At 41.3% G+C, this 23,528-nt stretch overlaps 1 protein-coding gene across 3 annotated transcripts in view; it reads right to left on the reverse strand.

The window, feature by feature from the left end:
• The window catches only part of IFT56 (intraflagellar transport 56), a 64,054-nt gene that overhangs the window by 34,318 nt on the left and 6,208 nt on the right, over window positions 1–23,528 (reverse strand). For 2 of the 3 annotated variants that reach the window (XM_054988752.1, XM_054988753.1), the window contains exons 7-13: window positions 22,505–22,676; window positions 22,137–22,211; window positions 19,825–19,927; window positions 16,396–16,451; window positions 15,488–15,541; window positions 14,629–14,692; window positions 8,698–8,786 (exon numbers count right to left, since the gene is read on the reverse strand). In XM_054988752.1, coding sequence (XP_054844727.1) covers window positions 8,698–8,786; window positions 14,629–14,692; window positions 15,488–15,541; window positions 16,396–16,451; window positions 19,825–19,927; window positions 22,137–22,211; window positions 22,505–22,676 — 613 coding nt within the window. Of the gene's footprint in view, window positions 1–2,525; window positions 2,605–8,697; window positions 8,787–14,628; window positions 14,693–15,487; window positions 15,542–16,395; window positions 16,452–19,824; window positions 19,928–22,136; window positions 22,212–22,504; window positions 22,677–23,528 lie in introns of those variants that run through there. The other variant, XM_054988754.1, reaches the window with a different exon arrangement.

Genomic DNA, 23,528 nt, shown 5'->3' on the forward strand with positions numbered 1-23,528 from the left:
CTGGGAAAAGGGAAAATCAACATACAAACAACAAACTCTACACTACATGTCTTGTATTCCCTTCATACTGCAATTTTTCTTAAGAGTTAACTTTCTAATATGCTATCAGATTGGTAGGTTTTATACAATACAGATTATATTCAGGATGAGCACTTCTTCCCCCCCCCTTGCGTCTCGGTCTTAATTCTCTCTGCGCAGCTGGAGCAGCTGCGCCCACTCTTTCCTCCCCCCCACTTTCCCCTTCAGACTTCGAACTTTCTTCCTGCTGAAACTCCTGATGATTGAACAAAAAATCTGTCAGCTGCACGTCCGATGTAATCTTGTAGGTTTGATCTTTATATCTGAACCAGACGCCTTCTGGAAACAGCCACTTATATTTTATATCACATTTCCTCAAGAAAGCCGCAAGTCCCTTATACTTGAATCTTCTTTTACGAGCCAAAAATGGAACATCCTTCAATATTTTAACCTTATTGCCCAAATAATCCAAGTCCACATTATACGAATTGTCTAAGATGGTGTCCCGAGTCTTCTTAGATGAAAAGTCAATAATAATCTCGCGAGGCAGCTGCCGCTTCATTGCATACTTTGAAGATGTCCGCCGGACTTCCAAAATATCGTTTTTTATCTCTTCTTTAGTTGCCTTTGCGAATGGCGCCAAAAGTCCAGACACCAAATCTTTTAAATTTTCACTTTGCTCTTCTTTTACATTTTGAAGACGCAATATCGTTTGGGCACGGTCCACTTGTAATCCTATTATTTGATTCTCCAAAAGCTTCACTTCCTTACTTGTTGCTTTCATGAGTACTGCGTTCTCGTGCACAGACTGCTCTGCTCCGGTCGCTGTTTCTTTAATGGCTTTCACCTTGCTCTCCACTAAATCAACCTTCTGCCCCATTTCATTCAGTTTCGCTACAAAGGGCTGCACAGCATTGAAAACTGCTCGTCTCACCAGCTCTTCCAGCGTTTCCCCCTTCCCCTGTAACGTCGCCATAACCGATTTACTCATTGCTGGGCTCTGCTTTCTCGTCGCCATCTTAGAGGGGGGCGTCAACTAAGTTCCGAAACTCGGTGCAGGGGAAGAAGTCTGCGCCTTTTTAGCGTCAGTTCCCACCGATCCTTCGCATACGCTTAAAAATCAGAAGGGATTCGCTTACTTACAGGTCTTCACCTTAAATCTGCTTATTGCCGTTCTCCATGGCCTGGCAGCACACGCGGTGCTGCGCAAGTCTGCCGGCCTCCGTTGGGGCAAGCGGGAAATTTACCCCCCGCATTACTTCCAGAGGGTTCTTCCCGCGGCGCCCCGGATCCAGGCTCCCTCCCTGGGAGTCCTGGAGGTTAACCCTCGCGAGTCAACCACCCAGTCAGCCTGCTCAGACAGTTCCCCCCGGACCTGCGGAGGGGAACATCCAACATGGCCGAGAAAACGAAACCGAATCTAGGACGTGTTCTGTTGCCCCTATTTTTAGGAGATAATCTATGGATTAGAAAAGACGATGCTGCTGGGCCAGGCAGCAATACCTGGGAACTCACACAAATTTGTTTGGCAGTAAGCACCTAAGCTCCAGATAATAACCCTTGAAAGCAGTGTCCAAAACAAATAAATTGTTGCCAGACATTCACTAACTGCAAAAGATGACCTCCAATGTCCTGAAAAGCCACAAGGAGGTTCGCATCAGGCTGAAGAGTTTTTCTTTCCTCCTTGTCTGGGATGAGAAGAAGGCTTGTTGGAACTTACAGGATTGCTGCCATTTGCCCTTAGCTCTGAAAGATATGAAGCTAGCATTGGGTCTGGAGTTGTGAAAGGGCTGGAATTGTCTTTTGTCTTGCCCTCCTTCCAATAACTCAGCAATGCCTTCTTTTTATTCTTGTCCTCCACCATGTATTTGTATAGGGCATCCTCCAAATGGTTAACCACTTTGAATGGAACACCATTTACCTGAGCTTGGGAGGGGAGGCTCATTTCCCAGCTATGCAGCCAGATATTACAGCACACTATGACATTAGAAGTCATGGCCTGGGCCAGTGGTTGGATGGTGTCAAGGGAGGCATCTGTCATGAATTCTGCTGGCAGGGCAATTTTCTTTAGATTGTCCTTCAGCTCTTTAGGGATGTCCTTGTTGTTGGCTGAGGGGTGCAAGTCCCAGAGTTAGATAACTCTGGCAAATAGAGCCCATTATGGAAGCTTCAAGAGCCACATAAAAAATCTCAAAGTCCTCACGTAGGGCCAAGTTGATTCTCTTGTCACAAGGATCACTAGAAGTCTATCTGACACAGCAGGAACAATAGTGTTAGATGTCAAGTCAGCCACCAAAGCATTGACCAACAGGAACCTGAAATAGCTGGCTGCTTCTGGAACTAGAGAATAGAGGAATGGTGAATAATCTAGTGGTTGGCCTTAGATCTTGCAGAGCTTTCATATTCCATCTTGAGGAACTTATTGAAAACTGACAGGAAAGGAAGACCTAGAGAAGAAATCCATGAGTGAGGAGAGGCTCTAGCCGCTACAGCAGGTCTAGTTGGTGCTTGTTCCCCTGGCTCCTTCTTGCTTCATGGGATCTCCAGGATGTGAAGAACCTTGGGAAGTAATTCATGGAAAACCTCCTGTGAAAGAAACATGTTTGTGTGGTCAACACCACAGATTCTTTACCTTAGAGAGCTCTCCTCCTCAACAGACGAGGAGGAATGCAGGTGTTCTGAGACTTCAGAGTCTTTAGGAGACTATGTTCTCTACATCCTGCCTCTATGGGAGTCCCAGGGGTACTTGGCTGAGGGGAGGGGACCGGAATGTCTGGATTATTAAGCATGCCTTTCCTCTCTACTACCACCCCTGGCAGACTTGAAACCAGAGCAGGACCAGCTTCTGCTTCAAGATTTATACTTGTATTCAGTCCCTCAGCATTAGATGCTTGCCAGAATCATACTAATGGAGATTCTAATCTTCTTCTTCATTTCTCTCTTAATCCAGGCAAGGTTAGAGAGTTCTCTTCTGATAAACAGGGCACTGGCAAGACCCTGGATTTTCCTGGCTAGAGGAATGGGTGAGGAATCAGAATAAACACTGAATAATATATTATAACCAGAATTTTTTTATAACAGATATATATTACATATAATGCATTATAAAGTCTTGTACACCATATGTAACAACCCTGCAGCATAAAGTTAACTATATATTCTTTATTATGTAAACAGACTGCAAGATAGCCCTTGCCACTGCTACATCCTGTGAGGTGTTGACATCAACTGCACAGTGTTTAACAAATATGTCTGGAGATGATCAAGTAGTAGCCTTACAAATATGAGATACTGGTACACCCCTTAAGAAGGCTGAGGAGGAAGCCTGAGACCTAATTTGAGCGTGCTCTGACACGCAATGGACACTGAACACCAGCTTGTTGATAGGCTGTTTGAATAGGAGTAAAAATCCTATTGTTACTTAAATCCACAGACCACCAATGTAATGACCTTATCACTTGTCTAGGTATTGAAAACCTATGGCTGGAAGAATGTGAGGTCACTTGGTATTTCCTCACAAATCAATTTTGTAAGACACACATGTGAAGGCCTGCAAACAAAACTACAGAAGTAGATGCCACCATATGGCCTAACAACCTCTGTATTCTCCATGTCAGTTGAAATGGATTCTTGGAGAATATGGCTGGCTACTAATGCTTTGATAGTCTGAGACCTTTCGAGTGGTAGAAAGGCTGTGCCACTCACAGAATCGAGAATCGCCACGATATAAGCTACCCTTTGAGATGTTTCAAGTTTGGATTTACTAACACTGATAACTAACCTCAAACGCAACCAAGTGCTTTCTGCTAATGACACATCATCCAGCAATTGTTCCCTAGAGGGGGCTGAAGTAAGACAACCATCAAGGTATGGGAACACAGAACAACCCTGTTCTCTTTGGTGAGCTACAACAGGGGGCATGCATTTAGTAAATACACTGGGTGCAGTAAAGAGGCCAAAGGGGAATATAGTGTACTGAAAAAGCCTATCAAGATACTTGAAGGAAAGGTATTTTCTGAGTTCTGATAGTCACATGAAAATATGCACTCTTGAGGTGCAGGACAGCAAACCAATCATTGGGGTCAATAAGGGTAGCATAGCAGACAAGGTGAACATTTTAAACTTTGATGTCTTTAGGTACCAATTAAGGTTTCTTAAGTCAAAGATATGTCAGAGACCTCCATCTTTATTGGGAACAAGAAAGAATCTGGGGAAAAAACCCAATATAGTGTCTGCATTTTGGACTTCTACAATTGCACCTTTCTTAAGAAGAGTCTGAATTTCATCTTCAAGTTCTGATAATACATTGTTCATAGCCAGGGAATGTACAATGCAACCAGGTGCTGCCACAAATTCTAACCTGTAGTCATTTTGCTCTAAGAACCAAGAGCCAGAAGTTATTGACTCCCACACTGACAGATAAGCTAACAGCCTAACATTAAATAAACAGTCTGGGCTAGAGGTGGCATCAACGAATCAAAATTGTTTGGAAGGAACCTGAGCATTCTTTTGTTGAAAAGACTGTTGTGGTTGCTTTGGTCTGTAAGGCCCACATCTCCTATTCTGTTGAGGAGGATGGCAAGACCATTGAGATGAGCCCTGTGGCTGATAAAACTGTCTATAGGGCCTGTAGGAAGGATAGTACTGGTACTGGTGTCTCAGAAAGTATCTGGGCTTGTAGGTATGTTGCTCAGGTGGAACCAGGGCTCATTTTGAGGGGGAACGCACAAGAATGCAGTTCCGGCAGTTCCCCAAAGAGATCACATGACAGATGGCCCCGCCCACCTGACTCTCAGCATTCTGGGCCTGTTTCCGCCTAAATTGGGGCTGAAACGGCCCGGATCAGGCCTCTGATGGGTGGTGGATCACTCTTCCACTCAGCAGAGGCTGATCCTGACCATTTTGGGCCCCTTTCCAGCCATTTTCAGCCCCTTTTGCCATTTTGGGCCCAATTTCAGCCCTGAATGGCCAGGATTGGTTCCAAAACAGCCAGGATAGGTGATGTTGGGGGTGTGGCATATGCAAATCAGTTATGCCAATGACACACTTCTGGTGATGTCAAGGGGCGTGGAATATGCTAATGAGTTATGCTAATGAGTTCCTCCAGCTCTTTTTCTACGAAATGACCCCTGGGTGGAACTATGCCCAGAGATTTTGCCAACTGATGGTTTTTCTTCTTTTGTGTTATAGCCTCATCCATGTTCTAGGCAAACAAAGACGAACCTTCAAATGGCAGCTCCTCAACCTCGGCCTTGGTCTCTGGTGATAGAGTGGTTGACTGCAGCCAGGAATGATGCCTCATGAGAATGGCACCGCCCATCCCCCTAGCAGATGTCTCAACAGCATGCCTTCCTGTGTTCATTTGCTGTTTGGACAGCTGAATAACTTCAGTTTGTAACATAGAAATAATTGATTTCTTATCTTTAGGGAGACCTGAGATGTAGTCAGGAAGTTTCTCCAAGAGATAAAATTGGTAACCTCTCATTATCATTCGATAATTTCCAATGTGTAGGTTAAGCGTGGAGACAGAGTATTGCCGTCTGCCAAGGGAGTTGATTTTTCTGCCCTCCTTATCAGGGCGTGCAGAATGTGTCCCAGGTCAATGACATTGGACTTCCTCTGTCACTAGAGAGTAGACGTGGGCACGAACCGAAAAACCCCCGAACCACCTGATTCGTGGTTTGTTGCTATTCCACAAACCAGGAACTTCCACGAACTTTTACCAGTTCACAAATTGGTTCATGGTTCGTAGTTCATGGAATTCAAACACCCAGCACCAGCTTCTGAAGCTGGTGTGGGGTGTTTGAAACTGACAGCCCCCTTCTCCTGTCGCCCTGATGCGGGAGGAGAAGTCTGTCAGTTTCAAAACACCCCACGCAGGCTTCATCTGATCAGGTGAAGCCGGTGCGGAGCATGTGAAACATTCACAAATCCTCGTAAGACAAACTCACTGAAGGAGCCACATTATCATCTGATGGTGTGAGTGGCGCACAATGTTTTTTGGATGTGGGATCATGAGGAGGCCATGGAACTGGCCCTAGACTGATGCTCAGGGATAGCTGATGGCCTTGTTACTCTTAGTTCTGAAGCTGATGGGTGCTCTTTCGTAGCAGATATTTTAGCTACCAGAGTATCCATGCCGGAAAGCACTCTCTCCCACAACGAGGCCTTCAGCCAATGTGCCCTCTCATTCTTGGCCTTGGGTGTGAATTGCTGGCATATAGAACAAGCAGTAACATTACAGCCCTCTCCTAGGCACAATAGGAATAACTCATGCTGGACAGAGCGCGTCATTTTAGTAGCGTGTTTGGCGCGCTTCTTAAACAAGGCCTTAGGCTCAGATATATTGAGTCAGGGAACTCATAATATTGTTCTGAAATCGACAGAGTCCAATCCAGAATCCAAAAGACATAATGCATAAAGCCAAGCCAAAGTCAAAATACTGATAATAACAATAGATGAAGATAAATTTATACAAAGAACAGAGCTGAGTAGCTAAGTTCTTCTCCTAGCGGCAGCTCAGAGAGAACTGAGGGAAAGGGGCTGCTCCTCCAGGATGGTCACATGCCTATTTGGGTGGGAAAATGGGTTTCTACATGACTTCGGAGAAGCGGCTCCTAATGGAGCTCTAAGGTAGCTTTGAAAGTTTTTTCTGGTCGACAGGCCCATGCACACGCACAGTCCCAGTGTGGGGCTGCACAGAAGAACGATGATGAACAGCAAATTATTCAGGATAATAAAGTCTGATAGAGTGAAAAGGATTCCTAAAGTTTTTTCCGAGGTGGGTGACTGGCCAATAAAGTGGCAGATGAGTGTAAAGTAATACATGGAGACAAAAATTCCTAACTTCACATAATGATGGAGTCTACAACATAAAAAAATTAAACTCATAAGATTTCCCGGGGTATTGCCCAGGACCAATACCCCACGCCACCTCTGCCCACCCCATCAATTATTCTCATTGTGTCAACCCAGTGTATCATCCCCCTCCCTGACCAACAGAGCTTATTAAGTTCTTGCAAGAGAAATTTGGTGAGAGTTTGTAATGTCCTATTAGGCATGTATTGCTTGCTGAGCTCTGATTAAAGATGCCAGGAGGACTGAAAAGGAAAGAAGCATTAAATACGTCAACTCCTGAATGGGACTGAAGAGTGAGCAGATGACAGCAAAGCAGGGGAACTGGTGGTAATGGAAGCCCCAAAATCCACTAATCAGACCAACATCCCACCATGACTTATTATAAAGCTTGCCTGGGCATCTCTTTTCTTCTGGGGAAGCAGGCCATTCTTTTTAAAATAAATAAAACAAAACAAATACTCTTACTTGAGTGCCACTACACTCTAGCAGAAATGAAATTTTAAAAAAATAATTTAAAAAATACAAATACAGTAAAAACTCTGTTATCCAGCACTCATGTAGAAAGGGGACCTGGCATTTAATCAAACAAGCTGGATGCTCAGCATTATTGCTCTGCCTGGCCCCTGCACCATGGCAATGCCCCCCTCATGCATGGCTTGACCCAATGCCTTCCCCTGAGCCATCATACACAGGCTGACAAGCAGGCCAACTGAATGGGAGCCCTCTGGCAGAGTTGGCCCTTGATAGCTCAAGGGAGGCAGAGGGGGAAGGAAGCAACAGATGACTATGGAAGCAACTGAGGTGGCAACGCCAACCGTTATAATCCCATCAACAGACAGTGGCATCCAGTTGGCCAGATAGAAAAGCAGTAGCGCAGCATGCACACACCCAAGGCACAGAGGTTTGGTGGCCTACGAGGATGAGCTTGCCCTCTGGATGATGGCAGTTAACTGAGTGTTCTGGATAGTCAAATGCCAGAAAAAAAAACTTAACTGTAGAAATGTTATACTAAATGTTTACTCTTTTGTGCTTTTTCAAAATGTTGCCTTTCTGGAGTACATCAGAATAGAAATGAAACAAACAATAAATAAAAAGATGTATTTGGAAGAAAAGTATTCCTCCAAATTATTATTTTTCGTGTAGGTTTTCTGAAAGGACACATACTTTGGAAATTAAATAAAGAACAGCTGTGGATCCCAACATTATCAGTGCTGCTTTGGTAAAAAAATCTTGGTAATTTGGAACATTAAAATTCAGGAAGAAATATAGCAAGGGATAATTTCCAAATCATCTGTACTGAAAAAGTCAGCATGTTTGGACATGGTGAGAAGCCAGATGCCTCACTTATGAACTTTCTCAGAGACATGATAAAGATAGTCATCCCTAGTATTTGTCTCTAGGATCTGCTAAACTTGCGTACTTGATGGCCGCATACCTGTCAGATTCTAAAAAGTGCCTGAGCACACACTGGAATGAGACACTGTAAATAATATTACAAAGTTCAACCAATTCCTACAATTGAATACAAAACTTTTACATGCAAAACAAATGTACTGCCTGCAAATCAAAGCAGGCACAAATATACACAGGCAACACTGTTTTGGTCTGCAGGCAGTACATTTGTTTTGCGTGTAAAAGTTTTGTGTTCAACTGTTATTTAGAATGTCTCATTCTAGTACGTGCTCTGGCACTTTTCATTTTGGTTCTTTACACTGGGATCCTTCTTGCATCTTAGTACCTGTCAGATTCTGCCATGTCCACACAAAACAATGCACACATAAGATGTGTAGAAGACTAGCAGTCTTGGTAAAATGTACTGACCTTCACCGAATTGAGATAAGTTAGGACATCATCAAACTGTCTGAGTAGAAAGTAGTGGGATGCCATGCACAGTCTGCCAGGGATTGTATCTGGAGAACAGATGCACAAATATTTTGAGCATAATAAGAGAACAGCTTTTTTGAATGATCTTAAATCACAGTTTTTAACTTCCTTTTATAGAACAGCCCACAGGTACTGCAACACAATGTATACATACAATTTGTTGCAACATTGCAACATATGATTATGTTGGTCAGTCCTATGATAGTGCTGTAAGAAATGAAAATCTAAGAGTAAGATTTCTCACACAGGCACGTTAACAATTTGGCTCCACACATTATGTTAGAACTAAGAAATCTGCAACTCCCTAATTCATTTTTAATTTAATTGGTTAATTTAATTTAATTTGTTAATTTCTAATATCCAGGTCAGTAGGTATCTAGTGCCAGAAAATCACAAGGGAAGCAGAGGGGGACAATGAACTATGCAAACTGAGAAATCAAAGGGCTTTGAATAAATAGTATTATATGTATAATGCTGCCCTGACCTGGATAGCCCAGGCAAGCCTGATCTCATCAGATTGTGGAAGCTAAACAGGATTGGCGTTGGTTAGTAATTGGATGGGAGACCTCCAAGGAAGATCAGGGTTGCTATGCAGAGGAAGGTAATGACAAACTACCTCTTGTGCCTTGAAAACCCCAGCAGGAGTCAGTATAAGTCAGCTATGACTTGACAGTACTTTCTGCCACTATGCATAGAGCTAACTGAGTGCTACTACCATTTTCTCTTAGCTGATCTACAAGAAAGTTCCATCATCTTTATGCAATGGAAATTACCTCAGCCTTCCCATGCGCATCCAAAGTAAGCCTTGAATTACTTCTATTACAGAAGGAAACACTCCTACAGGGTTTCTCTCTGTATGTATTATATATAGAAAATGTTCCAAACAAATAGCCGACAATCTACTACAACACCTTAAATATGTTTACATGGCATGAGCTTTCATAGGTAAGAATCTAACTATGATATTCTATATAGTGTTATTCCAATTGAACTCCATTTATTTCATTGAGTTTAGACTGGCATAACTGCATGAGATTGCACTGTAAAGATTTGAATATACTGTTAAAGGATTTTTAGACCCCTTTCCATAAAATCTTATGAGCATGCATTCATGCTGACATCATATATAGCACACAAACATGTAAGATAGGCCTTGCTCTAGTGTCAAGATTCTTCCTCTGAGATATCCTGCTTGTCAGATAGGTGTCTGGTAGGTGAGAAAGGTCACTGAGCAATGTATAAACATTTTCTTGTTTTGGTTATAATTAGATAATTAAGACTTTAACCTTGAATGCATTCTTTCCCAAGAGGATATTAGATATACGGCTCCACCTTCTCAAATGTTTGTATAATTCATTTGTCACTCAGGCTTGTCAGATGCCACGTATTTTGAGAAATTCATCCTTTTGGTCACACTGACAGGGTGTTTACATTAACCTTCTGATCTTTTATTCTGTAATCAACTAGCACTACAGTATATAAGGCTCTAAAATATAACTGGGTCTTTACACATTTCTGCCTGAAATGGTGATGTGTGTCATGAGCTTATTCTATAAACAAACCCATATTTCTTTATAGATTACTGCTTTTGGTGTCTTGATTCTGTGTGAAGTTATTTGGCTAAAAGGGGGGTTTGAATTAAAATGCAGAATACTACAAAATAAATCCTCCTTCATATGCATATTGAAACTGGAACTAGATATTACAATAAACATGCAGCATCTGCTAAAAATGGCAGCTGTTTGTATGATTTCTCTCTCTCTCTAGTATCTATGGACAGGAAATAAACTGAAATGTCAGGATATGGGCAGATTGTTTTAGACATGGCAGAGGGAAAAAAACTTAACATGTGGATGGTATTTTGGTGCTAGCTGCATGTATATGTAATATTAGTCACAGGAATGAAGAAAGATGTCAATGGTTGTTGTGGATTTTCTGGGCTGTATAGCCATGGACTTGGCATTGTAGTTCCTGACGTTTCACCAGCAGCTGTGGCTGGCATCTTCAGAGGTGTAGCACCAAAAGACAGAGATCTCTCAGTGTCACAGTGTGAAGAAGATGTTGGCAGGTAATTTATATCTACTCAGGAAGGTGGGTTTGGGCTGAGTCATCCTGTAAGAGTTTCCCAGGGTGTGGAATGCTAATGGAGGGAGGCTTCACTGTATCCTGAGGAGGTTCTTTTGCATATGGATTGGTGCTTGATATGCTAATCTTCTCTGCAGGGCTATGGTAGGATGTAGAGTGTTTTGTTTGCCTGGTGTTTTTCAGGACTGGAAACCATGCTCTATTCATTCTTAAAGTCTCTTCTTTCCTGTTGAAATTGTGCGTATGCTTATGAATTTCAATGGCTTCCCTGTGCAATCTGACAAAGTAGTTGACTTCCGGGTAATGAAGCAGTTGACTTCTGGGTAATGAAGCAGTGAGGCATGACAGTTGATTTATGAGCTCTTTGTCGTGATCTCCCTGGTACCTTGGGACCTGAGAATTCAGGCCCCCAAGACCCCCCCCCATGGAGAGGGGAGGCAGGCTGGAGCAAGGCGAGGGAATTCAAGGGGACTGGCAACCCCCCTGGAAGATACCACGCTGGCTTGAGGCAAGGTCCAGGGGAGAAGCCAATATGGCTACGAAGCTGCAGAAGCCGAAGTCCGATTAGCGAATAAACAAGCAGATTCTTGGGAAGACATATCAAAGACGTCTGAAAGACCGAACAAAGCAAGCTGAATCTTCCCACCAAGTAAGGAGACTGTTTTATGACTTTATGAGAGCTAACCAGCTTCATTAGGAGGTGATTTATTAACCTCCGGCAAAGCGGCCACCCCTACGAGTTCTGGGAGGAGGGAAACAGATGAAGGAGTGATTGTAAAGGAAACTCTCCCAGCAGAGGCTGGAAAAGCAATACATTCTCGAAACCATAAATACTTTAAGCGAAGCTTTTCACTACTTTGAAGAGAGTTTCACCAAAATATCTACAAGCAACTCTGAAATAGCTTCTTTGGAGGAAATATTTTCCAGCTTACAAGTAATTGTCAATTGGATGGCTAAATTGCTAAGTAAAGCAGATCAGATCCTTGGAGTGGAGGTGAATAAAGGCATTGTGAAAAATAATGATACTGAAAAAATTCTAACGGGAAAGAGCTAGTTGAAAGGAAATTACAGCGGAATGAAAAAAAAGTTACTTTGCAAGATGGAGGAACATTCCAATACCCCTTTTTGAAAATGCAAGTCATAGAGAAGAGAGGGGAGGGCCAACCAACCACAGTTATAATGAGAAAACTTAGCGTGCTGCTTCTGGACGATGGAAAAACTGTGCGACGTATCTTCGGGAAGAGAAGTGAACAGAGAAACAGCAATATTTTTACTGACCCCCTCCAGAACTGGCTAGAAAATAAGAAAAGCTCTTGTTGGCTATCTAGTGTGAAAGAGAAAATGATGCACCGTTCTACTGGGAGAAAAAAGTAGAAACTGGAATGAAACTGAAATTACAGTCCAACTGTATAGGCCTAATCTTTTATGTCTATCTTCTTTTCTAACATGTTATACTGTTAGTGTGCTCTGAAGGGATAACAGGGAGGGGGAGGGATAGATTCTTAGAGCCTTCTGGTTTTATTATTGTTTTTTGAAAGAGAAAGAAGGAGGAACATGGATTATGATTTAAATCTCCTCCCTATGCTTAATGATATGTAATGCATACTTATTTTAAGTCTAGATGTTTTATAACATGTTAGATACTGTCCCATTGTGTCACTGTTCTTTCGGTATTGGTGGTTAAGATTAAAAAAAAAAGACGTTAGTAAGTAACGGCCTGAAGAAGGAAGTGGGCTGAAACGAGTGAAAGTGAAGGAGACCGGTTAAACTCGTTGCCGTGGACACTGGTTTCAGTGAAATCAATAGCCATCATTGGCCCGTTGTGGCATTGCTGCTACCACCGATTATTTATGGGCATTCTGTTTGTAAATATATCCGGCATTAATGATATATATTGAACCTATCACATTGGATGATGAAATTGTATTCCATTGGTCTGTAATTTGGGCGTTATGGTTCTGTATGTTTGGGACTGTATGTGATGTAAATATCGGAATTACACTGTAATAATAGTGTGTGGTTGTGACTTCCTTGAGCCTGCGTGCTCTTTTGGGTTTTGTAGATACTGTATATTTAACTTTTAAAAGACTTGAGATAATGTGATATCTGGATCTTTGGAGTGCTTCAACTATTCCTAGATTTTAGCTATCTTCTCTAGAACATAAATTAATGTTTAAGCCAAAGTTTTTATATATTTATTTGGTTTTCTTTTTCTAGCCTCACTCCAGTATATAAGGTTAGATGGCTTGTATAAACTGATGAAAGAATGAGGGTAGATTGGTATAAAACGTATTGTTATATTGATATATAGTAAGGTGCATTAATCTTTCCGTTTATATCTTTTGTCTCCTCTTTTTTATTTTGTTTTTCTATCTTCTTCTATACTCCTGGACTGATTAAGGGATTAACTATTCTGGCAAAAATCTAAGGGATTGGAAATGTGATTTATACTTAATATATGTAAAAGAAAGAATTATGAGAAATGAAATAAGAAATAGAATAAGTGGATAAAAAAGCACTGAAATAAAATAACTGATTGGAGAGCTTAAAAGGGAAGATTGAAGGAACAAGAGGTATTAAATGTCTATGTAATGGCTTTCTATATTCATGCATTGATGATATGATGTCTTGTACACGAATTTGTTACTGGAACTTTTTTTTTTGATCCTTTATGTTACTTTAAAATTAAATAAAGAATAATTAAGGAAGTGTTGTCCAGTATTTTAGTGTCCTGGAATAGGATACTGTGTCCTGTTTGAGTTAGGCTATGTTCAGCCACTGCTGATTTTTCCGGATGGCCAAGTCTGCAGTCTCTTTCATGTTCTTTTATTCTTGTCTGGATGCTACGCTGTGTGGTCCCAATGTAAACTTGTCCACAGCTGCAGGGTATGCGGTATACTCCTGCAGAGGTCAGGGGGTCTCTACTGTCTTTTGCTGATCGTAGCATCTGTTGTATCAGATGGGAACACTTATGAAAAAGCACAACCTACAAATAGTATTCAGGTCCACCAGAAAAAAACAACAGATGCTACGATCAGCAAAAGACAGTAGAGACCCCCTCACACTGCAGACTTGGCCATCCAGAAAAATCAGCAGTGGCTGAACATAGCCTAACTCAAACAGGACACAGTATCCTATTCCAGGACACTAAAATACTGGACAACACTTCCAACTACTTCATCAGATTGCACAGGGAAGCCATTGAAATTCATAAGCGTACGCACAATTTCAACAGGAAAGAAGAGACTTTAAGAATGAATAGAGCATGGTTTCCAGTCCTGAAAAACACCAGGCAAACAAAACACTCTACATCCTACCATAGCCCTGCAGAGAAGATTAGCATATCAAGCACCAATCCATATGTAAAAGAACCTCCTCAGGATACAGTGAAGCCTCCCTCCATTAGCATTCCACACCCTGGGAAACTCTTACAGGATGACTCAGCCCAAACCCACCTTCCTGAGTAGATATAAATTACCTGCCAACATCTTCTCCACACTGTGACACTGAGAGATCTCTGTCTTTTGGTGCTACACCTCTGAAGATGCCAGCCACAGCTGCTGGCGAAACATTAGGAACTACAATGCCAAGACCACGGCTATACAGCCCGGAAAATCCACAACAACCATCGTTCTCTGCCCGTGAAAGCCTTTGACAATATAAACATGTCACTGATGTCTGAAGAATCCATAGTGTAGTGACACAATGTTGGTAAAAGGTTACATGTAATGGCAATACTGTCAAATAGCATTTGAAGAAAAAAATATCAAAGTTAAGATATACCACATTCACTGGCTGAACCTCCCACCAGCTGGAAGTACTGCTGAGCAATTTTTAAATGATCTCTCTGGAAAGAAACAAAAATGCATGATGTCCAGTGTAACGAGCTAAGTAATGGGACTCAATAACTGTTTTGTATAGTACATATATTTTAAGCAGAAACGCTGCTTCCAGAGAGATGATCAGGATGAGATAAGTGGCTGGAGCAGGGGATACTTAGACCTTTCTATGATCCAGACTTTTTTTCTCTTTAAACTTCTAAATGAATTTAGCAATGCTCCTTCAATTGTACCTTTTCTGGGTCAAAATGAGTCATCAGGACAATATTACAGTTACAGGTATTTGCAGGCAACATGCTAGCATGAGCCAATGTAGCATCATGCTTAGAGTGATGGATTAATATTCATATTCCCACTGCCATGAAACTCACTGGTTCACCTTGGGCCAATCACTGTCTCTCAACCTGATCTTCCTCTTAGGGTTTGCGGGAGTATAACATGGAGGAGTAGAGAAATAGACATGCCACCTTAAGCTCCCTGGAAGAAGAGCAAAGTAAAAATGGGTAGATCAATAGTTAGTAATGCCTAATATGGCTCTGAGTAGACAGAGGGGAATGAATACTTATTAAAGAAAACAGAAAATAATATGATTGCAGTCCTTGAAAAAATAAAGCAAATATTTTGTAAGGTGGACCAACAAGATCAGCTAAATAGCTAAAGTTTAATTATCCTATTATTTTACTATATGGAACTGAAGAACATACAAGGGGAGAATGACCAAGGATAGAATTAGTCTCAATCAACCTTTCAGCTGAATTCCACTGCCCACGTATCTTGCTTCCATGAACCAAAGTTATACTCACTGAACACATTTCCTGTCCAAGGACTGCATTTACTACTGCCTTGAGAATATATTCCTGGGAAAAGACAAATTGTTAAAAGATTTATAGCATCTTATTCGAATAATATCAAATGCAAAGGTTACTGAATTGCACATCTCTGTGGTTTCTGACAATCAAAATCAGGATACACTAAACAAGCAAACCAACAATCAAGTACTTTATGCATGAACCAATGACTTGCATGAAACCAGCAGACTGTAGTTCAGACAACCACATTATAAAAAGCATTGCAACAATGAACATGAGCTGTAAGAGGCCCAAGCCACTGAGAGACTGATTACTCCTTTTACTCCTCTAACGAAATTATAAAAACATAGTTTACCATATCAATGAACGCTTTAAGCTGAATGATATTAGGACCAGGAGCACAATCACACATCAGACAACGACAGATTTGCATTCCAAATTTCAGGGTTCATTAGTTCTGGACAGTAACTGAAAAAGCATGTCCTAGAAATTCTTCTGTCCTCATAAAATACTGATTTCCTTTCACAGTCTATAGCTGCAGGTCCAGGATAGGATTTTAGTTTGTTGTATCTTAAAACTTGTTATATTTTGGAATTAATAAATCAATATATTATCTGAACAAACAAGAATGTCTTCCATTTAAATAAGCAAAGTTTAAGCTAAAGAAGAGTTCCACACAGAAATAGACCTTTTATTTTTGGTGAATGACAAACCCAATTCCCAGACTGATACCTTTAGGAAGGGTTTTCCACTTCCCTGTTCAAGAAGATTCAATATGAGACTACCTTGTATATGAAAAAGTGAACGGATGGTCTTTCATGCACAAGGGCCTGGATCCTTTTCAACAGCTATTAAAAATTATAAATAATTCTTTTATATAATAATGCCATGTTTCTCAGTACCTGAGGAGTTGAAGGTTCCAGGTCTTTAATCAGGTTGTAAGCCTCCTGTGCATCATCTGAAGACAAGATACAACATAAGACACACTTCTGAGAACTATATTCACCATCAACACCTTTCTACACAAGCATTTAGAAGGAAGGGGTAATAATGTATACATTGGAGCAAATTTATGCTTTGTTGGTTGTGCATTTCTTCATAATAAATGTAGGTTAAACAGATTCTACACTACATCTAATTCAAAGCCTCTTGTTTATATTATAACCTACGTCTTGTATCAACAAGGTACAAAATCTTAACCGTTCTTTTCCTTTCCACACTTATCTATCCGTTGAGGATAGAATACAAGGAACAATTATGTGACAGAATGTCACCTATGCAAAATACTTTGTTCATAAAAAGTTAACACTGATTTTCTTCAGAATTGTATTGTTCAGAATAAGTAATTTCTAGCATCTGCATCTTAAAGTCATTGGGTTGGATCTAGCAGAAGGCACTGGAATTATGTGGATTTTTGCCAGGTTCTCCTCCCTCCAAAAGACACTTCTGAGGAAGCTGATTGCCAGGGTCATGGGACTTATGTGAACTAACAGCCACACAAATCAAGGGCTGCCATGAGGAGCAGCCAGGGGGGAACTTATCCTTTTTTCTACCAGCAGAGTTGTGTATGCAGAAATGGAAGAATAGGAGCAATTTTGCCCCTTTTCACTGCAGCCCCCTGACTTGAGTCAATGTTAGTTCCTGTGGATCCTAAAACCTCATGAATCATTTTCTGGAGGTTGGAACTGCTTGGAGAAGAAGAACACACACATATCAGTACCTTCTGCAAAGGCTCTCCTGGATCCAACTCACTGAGTAGAAACAAGCTCCATTAAGCTCACTGGACTTTATTTCCAAGAAGTGTTTTTAGGATCAGAATGTCAGAGACGAAGAAGCAAGAGTTAGGAAAAACAGCTAGCTTGCCCAGTCATTTGTCCCAGAATAAAAGGACAATCCATTAAACACTGATATTGGTACAAGCCCACAGAAGTCAATTACTGGGACAACAATTAGCAAAGTGACCAGTGAACAGCCCTTCCATGCCTTTTTACTCTGAACATTTAGCATCATGATTAAGAAAAGAGTGTTAGATTACTCATTGTGAGCATGTCCACGTGGCAGCTTCCTACAAGAGTGGAAGGCAATGCTGCCAAAAAAGTAAGAAAGAAGGAGATTCATGGGGTAGGACTGTGGCAAAGAGACAAAGTAGATGATACTTTTTTCATGAGTTTCCCACAGAGCCAACTCATGTTCCCCAGTTACAGAGCAGATGTGGGAAATGGATTCTATTTTTTAAAAGTGTGTGAAATAGACTTGTGCTCAACTGCTCATAAAAAAGTAAACATGTATATATACAAAAAAAAATGTTAAAGGCCAGGCTGGCTATGGAGAAAGTGACAAGGAAACAGTGCATGTTGAAACTAACATACTAAATAGTTCAATTTCATATGACACTGTGCATGTCTATGAGTGTATAGCATGTCCAGAGTCCGCAGCCCAGCCCCCAGACTTACCTGGAGAAGGCAAAAGGAGACCCTCGGGAGACAACTGCCCAGCTGCCTCAACAGACAGTTGTCCGGGGTTGAGCAGTCCTGGCACCCCAGCAGTGGATTCAGGGTGCCCAGAGACTCCAGAAAAAGCAGCACAGCCAGCAGCAAGTGCGGGAGGGGGAGAGCCAGAGGGGGAAGCCAGCCAGGGAAGGGCAGCCACGCCCAGCATCAATGGACAGGCAGCTCAGACGCCGGCCGGGGCAGCACCTCATGAGCAAGGCCAGGGAAGCGCAGCCACGCCCAGCCCCAATGGGCAAGCAGCTCAGACGCCGGCAGGGCGTCACCTCGTGAGCAGAGGCAGAGACGGCCAAGGTGCAGCACCTGGAAAGGCCCTGCCAGCCTTGTCTTGCAGGAAAGACTAAGGGAGAAGGAAGGGAAGGAAAGGAGGCACACCTGGGGCGAGCCTCAGCTGGGATACATTCACATTTAACCCCACCCTGCTAGAGAGGCAAGAAGGCCAGGAGGTGTCAGTGGAAGGAACACCTGAGGGCAGACACAGCTGGGCAGCATCAGGAGAGGGAAGGTGCTTGGAAGGAAGGGCAGGGGCAGGTAAAGGAAACCCTATAAAAGCTGGCTCAGGAGATTGTTCGTGGTGGGTTGTGTAGGAGTGATGGAGTTGGAGTGGAGAGGAGCAAGAGAGTGTGAGGAGGGAAGTTGACAAAGGAGGAGATGGAGGAGGTTAAGGGAGATGATGGGAGCAGATCAAGCAGGCCAGCGAGTGGACTGAGAGGGAGTCTGGGTGATGTATACCGCTTCTCCTTCCACAGAGCAGGGTCCTGCAGCATCCCTGACACCCCTCTGAAGTCAGAGTTAGGCAGGCCAGGGCCCCACCCAGCAGCGCCCGTGGCAAGCCCTGACATAGCATCAGACAGGTGTACCAGAGGCATTCATGGTCCCTGGTACTGCAACAACTATTAACATCATTATGCTGCTGTTTGACTTCTGCTTCTGCCACAGGCAATGTTGCATTTCTGTAGCACTAGTAGACTACAGGAATTCATCCTAAGAACTTGTAACCATAACTGTAGATATTCACTTTCATAAAAAGAGTTGGGTTACATGTTAACACTTTATTTTCTCAAACAAAGTTTGAAGGAACTTTTTGAGCTAGTGAAGGATTATGGTTGCGATTACTTAAATACAAGGTGTTTTATTCAAATACCAACCCTTCAGGAGATTGTACAATGCCAAACCATTTGCTGAAAGTAGTTAGATTAATCCAGCATTCAATGAAAAACAGTAAGATAGTGTGGGACTAAACTGCAGAGACCAAGTATAATTTCTTTGACTTTTGGGGGCATTGCCTCATCGGAGATAATACCATGAATAATAAAAGAATTACTATAGTTCTGATATACGAAACACAGCTGTTTCCTGTTGCACATATTGAAGATAGCTTTAGCATTTATAAATACATACATTTTTTCATTTGTTGACAAGTTCAAAGATTCCAACAGTAGTTCTCATTATTTTACCATACAACTTTTGCAAGGTTGCAAAACCATTCTGTTCTGTATGCATGGGAATCCCAACTACTCCAACTTCCTCTGCCCTATTTTATAGCAACCTTAATCAAAACAAGTTGTTCTACTAAAATAATCTTCAGCAAATATTTTTTCCAGTTCAATCATTTTCAACCTTTCCCCCCCTAATGCTTAATTCCACTAGAACCACAAACAGAAAATAGCAAAAAGCTTCCAGGTACTACATCCCCCCCCCCAGCCCCACAAATGCAAAATAAAATCACCTGTATTCAAACAAAGAAAAGATTTATAAAGTCCTGGAAGATTAAAATGTTTACCACCTTCCCTACATCAAAGGAAAAAACAGAGATTTGTTTACCTTGTCGGAGGTAGTAAATAACTAAGTTCAATCTGGCTTCAGGAATAACATCAACCAAGGAAGGCAGTACTTGGAGAGCCCCCTCCCCTTTTTGGAATACTACCTGCAAAGAAAAGCCATGACTGCATTAGTACAGCAGCAAGTTGCAGTATGTGATCTTGTATGTTCATAAAATAAGCTGGCATACTTATATTAGGAATGTGGCCTGCTTTCACATTCTTTCACGTTTTACATATGGAAAGCTCCACAATTAAGTTTTAGCTATTTCTGCACCCTGAAAACAGCAATTCCTCTAGAACTCAAAGAAACAGTATTATTCCTTACAGTGTACCCAGCACCTTACTGTACTTCACAGGCAAAAAACAGACAGGTCAGTGCTCTCAAGAAGTACATAATCCAACTTAACAATGGGGAGGGGGTGGGGAGGAGAATCACAAAGAATGGATGAAACAAAAACAGCAAGGTCAGAATATATGGAAATATATGGAAAGGTACTTAAAATTTTACAGCTGGGAATGAAAGAACATGGATTGCAAAGAAAGAACATATTCAGCTGGGAAATTCTAGCCACAGGAAACAGCCAATGAGAATGGGTGCAACTGTGATAAACAGCAAGGACCTTTGTGTGGTTTGTTTATTTACTTTATTTGTATCTCTCCTTTCTTCCCAATGGGGACCCACATTGTTCTCCTCTCCTTTATCCTCACAAGAATCCTGTGAAGTATTTATGATAAGCGGGTGTGACTGGTTGAAAGTCATCCAGCAAGCTTCCATGGTAGAATGAGGATTTGAACCTTGGCCTCCCAGATCCTAGTCCAACACTCTAAACCACTATGCCACACTGGCTGAATCGGGGTGGTTGTGGGGCATACATATAAACAAGAAACAAAGATAAGAAGGGGCAAAGTCATGAAGAACTTTAAAACAATAAGAAGTTTGTGATGGATATGGAAGCAGAAGGAAGCTAGTCAAGGGATGAAAGAGGAGGTTCAAATAGTTTGAACACTGGAAATGGTAAGTAATTTTCAAAGCTGAGCTTTGGACAGAGGTGAAATGACTGAGGTATGATAGGGAAAAGTCAGAAGGAAGACTGCAATGGTCAAGGTTGGATATGACCAAAGAGGAATATATGGATTTTTGCAATGGTATAGGAAGAAGCGGCACAATAACAGATTGAATGGAGGAGAGCAAAGAAGAGGGACAAATCAGAGTTAAAGTCAAGGCAGCTTACCTGATCAACAGGATGAATGGATGTGTTACTGACTAATGTGATCAAAGAGAGAAAGATTTAGATGTACATGTCAAGCTTGAGAGGGTAATGAGAACTCCAAGTGGATACATCAGACAAGGAAGTGGAGATGTGGGCATGGACAGGAAGAAGAGATCTGAGACAGAGGTACAGCTGGCTGATATCAGGATCTCCATGGCACTGGACATGGAACTTAAACACACCACTCTCAGAGACAGCACAGAGAAATTGTACAGGACCAAAACTGAACCTTCAGGGTCCTCAACTGAAATAAGAAAAGCCACAGAGGAGGTTCTTCAAGTGGAAGCACTGAATTAGTCATCTGAACTGGTTATGATTAGAGATATAAAAATATGAGAGGAATCAAACAGCAACTGCATCAAATGCCAGCAGAGATAAGTAAAATTCAGAGGATGAAAGATTGTAGTTTGTCAAGAATGTAACTGGAAGACAGAAAATTCACTACAGGAATTTGGAGTCAACGGAAGAAAAGAAATCAGCTTTGAATTACAGGAATCTTTTTTAGAGAGGAGATGGTGGAATATTTGACTGCAGCAGGGAAGAAGCCAAAAGAGAAAGACATGTTGATGATGTACTTTGAAAACACAGGGATAATAGAGGGGAGTTGGTAGCCAGTAAGTGGGAAAGAATAGGAACAATGGGGCACATGAAAGGGTCAGTTAGAAAATTAAAATAAAAAATAAGGTGTATTCATAATTGCAAAACTTTGAAAAATAATTCTTAAGCATTTCTTTCTTCCTAGCACCTAATTTCCCCATGTATCTCAATTTATGTGGAAGGAATTCAAAGGGATGCAGTGAAAGCTTTGATGCATGCAGCAGGACTTTCAAAGATTGTCCTTCTGACTGCAGGTTCTTGCATCACTTGGACAAGTCACTGTCAAAACTCAGGGGGTCTTCAGGACTGGACTCTTCTAAAAATGTGACAGTTGGAGGAGGAAAAAAAGGGAAGTCTCAAGGAATGAATGGAAGCATGTGATCTCCAACAGAGAGCTCTACAAACTACATGACACAAGTTAGCAACATTCACAAAACCTACTCACCAGATTGTGTTTAATGAGTTCCTGAGCAAACTCAAATGATGTTGAGGCACTGTCCATCAGACTTTTGAGTAATCCCTTAAGGTTTTAAAGAAATTTTTAAAAGCAAACAATTATGAGTGCAATAGCAGGATGCATAGGGAAGCAAAAATAATATTGCTTATCTTCTGTATCCTAATACTACATGACTGACTTGCTTTAAGTTAAACATGCCACGACAATTGGAAATGCCAACATACACTCAAAAACAGAGTTCATAAAGTTAAGAAGTGCATATACCTAGTATAGTAGCTACTGAAATAAAACTGCTAAGTAAAATCACAGACTACTTTGGAGAGTGGGAGAAGCTCATATCAAGGAGAACAACGTACCTCAGCAATCTTCACATCAAAGAGTCGAAAATGATTACAAGCCTTTATGTTAAGAGCAATGGTGCTATCAGGAACTTGCTGAAGGTAAACAGCTAGCACCTGTTGGGAGACATCATAGTAATCCAGCTTGTAGTAACACAAGGCCACATACACATTAAGGGCCAGATATTCCCTAGAGAATGAAAAATGAAACTAGTTAGGTATTGATGTTCAAATAATTGCACTTCTAAAATAACTGTTATTGGCCCTCCTCCATGGTGTGTGTTTTTATTGAATCTGTATGTATTATTTCAAATGTTGTTCAATCATAATTGCCTTGGGGACTTTATTTAACTGGAAAGGTGGCATAAAATTTTTAAATAAATTTAAAAATCATGTGTTAAATGCAAAGCAGAAAAGTCAATTAAATTATAGGATTAAAGGTGAAGTTTCATGTTTCTGCTTAAGTAACATTGCATATAAGCCCTACCACTCCATGTTTCATCAGAAGAAAAATTGTTTGTCCCAATACTGTAACAGGGTATAAATGCTTCAAAAATAAAATAGCAAGGAAGGATTAGAAAAGGGCTTCCCAAACTACAAATCATAATTGGGGGGAGAGGTCACTTTCCCTAACTGTTATGTATTTTTTCTTTGTAAAAAGCTATAGGATGTATTCCGCAAGGTTGTGGGAAAAATCTTGAAGACACGTCCCTTCTGCTTTGCTCTTATAATAGCATAAAGAAAGAGGCACAAGCTTCTCCTAGTTAATGTGTTCCTTTGTATATTGCCTCTCAATGCTTCTTTCTGTTTTTCTGTGTGCGTGTATTTTTTTAAATACATGCACAAAATTTTAAGCACAAAATTTAAGAGACGTTACAGACTTGTGGTTCAAAGAAATTAGACGACAGCAGGCCAGTACTGGAATTAACACAATACCTTTGGGCCATCAAAATCAAGCAAAGAAACTGAGTACCTAAAATAACTTTATTACAGCCTGATCCCATGCATGTTTACTTAGCAGTAAGTTACAGTGAATTCAATG

Source organism: Eublepharis macularius, chromosome 9 (assembly GCF_028583425.1).
Source record: "Eublepharis macularius isolate TG4126 chromosome 9, MPM_Emac_v1.0, whole genome shotgun sequence".
In the NCBI taxonomy this organism is placed as follows: domain Eukaryota; kingdom Metazoa; phylum Chordata; class Lepidosauria; order Squamata; family Eublepharidae; genus Eublepharis; species Eublepharis macularius.